The sequence below is a fragment of the Mirounga leonina genome, unplaced genomic scaffold (assembly GCF_011800145.1).
Source record: "Mirounga leonina isolate KUSES-001 unplaced genomic scaffold, KU_Mleo_1.0 Mir_366, whole genome shotgun sequence".
Classification (NCBI taxonomy): domain Eukaryota; kingdom Metazoa; phylum Chordata; class Mammalia; order Carnivora; family Phocidae; genus Mirounga; species Mirounga leonina.
This window is the reverse complement of record NW_023270709.1, coordinates 28,882,640-28,885,175: the sequence shown is the minus strand read 5'-3', so window position 1 is coordinate 28,885,175 and position 2,536 is coordinate 28,882,640. Positions and strand designations below refer to the sequence as shown.

General features: G+C 37.3%; 1 protein-coding gene across 1 annotated transcript; it reads left to right on the top strand.

Annotated features, from left to right (window-relative positions):
• Window positions 1–1,283: 1,283 nt before the first annotated feature.
• On the top strand, window positions 1,284–2,256 carry LOC118027245 (olfactory receptor 2W1-like). Its single transcript, XM_035030459.1, has one exon. It carries the CDS (start codon window positions 1,312–1,314, stop codon window positions 2,254–2,256), a length of 945 nt encoding a protein of 314 aa, XP_034886350.1. The 5' UTR covers window positions 1,284–1,311.
• Window positions 2,257–2,536: the final 280 nt, after the last annotated feature.

Genomic DNA, 2,536 nt, shown 5'->3' with positions numbered 1-2,536 from the left:
ATTTTCATGTTTTAACTGAACTGCTTGTAACAATGATACACTATAGATAATTTACCTTGTTTACTATAACTGCAGCAAATAAATTTATTATTTCTTGGCTCCAAACCCACTATGAATATAAAGAACCATAGTTCTGAAGTTCATGGTCAGGAATAATATGAAAAAAAATTACAAACCAAAAGAATAGAAACTTAAAAAATTAAAATTAATTTTAATACAGTAATAAAATATTCCATCTATTTAATGATGAAGTATTCAGAAATAGTGAAATATGTTTTCTTTATCTCTTTTCAGTAATCTTTCAGAAGTGAAATGAGATTTTATCAATAGGGTTCCAAAGCAACCTATGATTGTTAATTTCTAAATAGAAAAACAACCACACTAATCATTTAAATAGCTGCTTTTTGGTTGAGTAACCTACCTTGCTACTTTTGCTGAATGGCCAGGTTAGTAGGAGGTAACACAGGTGGTTGCTGTGGGTATGTGATAGCCAAATGTTTCTGGAATTAAAAGTTCAATTTTTTATTCTGTGACAAAACAGTAAGGCTATTTAAATGGTGAAAGAGCAGTTATGGCAGGTATTCCAAGAAACACAGGGCCTCTGTACATGGCAGTGAAGGTCAATAGGAAAGATAATATTTCCTGGTACCCAAAACACATGCAACAAAAAAGGGAAGTATAAGGAAGAACACTAAAATTGATACAGGAACAGCCATGTCTGCAAAGATGAATAGGAGGGGAAACATGAGGAAGAGGTTCGTGGTGATGGAGATTACAATGGCTGGAAAGCACACATTTGGGAGTGAATATGAAAAGTGATCCTACTACCAAATGGTGAAGTTTATCTCAAGAAAATGGATCATTTAACTTTTTACCCCAAACTCCACTCTTTTGATAAGGGAAAGAATTGTCACGATAGAGTGATGCTTATGTCACACATTTAAGAAGGACAACTCCCCAAAATACACCCCACTCTTAAATTATATCATTAACTACATGGATTTATTAGCTTTTCAAGTACATAGAACTATAGGTGTCATGACTTATTAAGTTCTTTCAATGATTTACAATTCAGTGTGATTGGGTTTACCATATTATTGTTAGATCACTCTAGTTATGAGTAAACACAAAGAAGGAAATATTGGGCAATTAACACAGGGAAATATTAATAGAGGTGTTCTAAATGGGAGAGAGCACACAAACAACTGTATTTGGGATACTCATGGCAAACTACAAAGATTTTTATTTTTACCTGGGGTAGACACTATTTATTATTACCCTGGTTTGTCTCCTAGACTTTCCTAAGGAGCCATGGACACAAACAATGGAAGTTCCACTATGGATTTCATCCTGCTGGGGTTTTCTGATCGGCCCCAATTAGAACTCATCATCTCTGGGGTTGTCTTCATCTTCTATATTGTGACGCTGGTAGGAAACACAACCATCATTCTTGTATCTTACCTAGACACCCAGCTCCATACTCCCATGTATTTCTTCTTATCCAATTTGTCTTTTTTGGACCTCTGCTATGCAACTAGCATTATCCCCCAGATGCTGGTAAATCTGTGGGGTCCAACACGGTCTATTACCTATGGAGGGTGTGTGCTCCAATTCTTCTTTGCCCTTGACCTTGGAGCCACAGAGTGTCTTCTCCTGGCTGTGATGGCCTATGACCGCTATGCTGCTGTCTGTCAACCTCTTCGCTACAGAGTTATAATGCACCCTCAGCTTTGCCAGAAGATGGTGCTCACCGCCTGGTTAGGTGGCCTTGGCAGCGCCTTAACTGTTTGCTCCTTGACTTTGAAGTTACCCAGATGTGGACACCGGGAAGTGGATAATTTCTTGTGTGAGATGCCAGCATTGATCAAGATGGCTTGTGTCTACTCAAAAGTAATTGAGATCATTGTCTTTGCTCTTGGAGTGATATTTCTTCTAGCACCTATATCACTAATTCTCATTTCATACGGAATTATCACTCAAGCTGTCGTGAGGATCAAGTCAAAGGCAAGGTGGCGTAAGGTCCTTAATACATGTGGTTCCCACCTCACAGTAGTAACTCTGTTTTATGGAACAGTCATTTATATGTACATGAAGCCACAGAATAGCACATCCCAAGATAAGGGGAAGTTCCTTTCTCTCTTTTACACAATCATCACACCCACCCTTAACCCTCTAATCTATACTTTAAGAAACAAAGATGTAAAGAGTGCAGTAAAGAGAATACTGTGTGTAGAAAAAAGGTCAGCAAAGTCATAAGTTACATGGAAGACAGCTAAAAAAATAATATTGACCTTTACCAACAAAAGATGAATGGATTCATTTATGCAAAGAGCATTTAATCGGTGTTTATCATGTACCAAGAATTGTACTAGGCACTGGCTTTGTAAATTGGTAGAAAGAAGACAGAAATTATAAGATAAAGATACAGATACATAAAAAAAAAGAAACTTCAATTCATACACTTAAAAAACTTCAACACTAATCAGGGGTTAGGGCACCTGGGTGGCTCAGTCGGTTAAGTGTCTGCCTTCAGCTC

Coding starts and splice junctions, on each gene's coding strand:
- LOC118027245 (XM_035030459.1), top strand. CDS start 1,312: ATGGACACAAACAATGGAAGTTCCACTATGGATTTCATCCTGCTGGGG.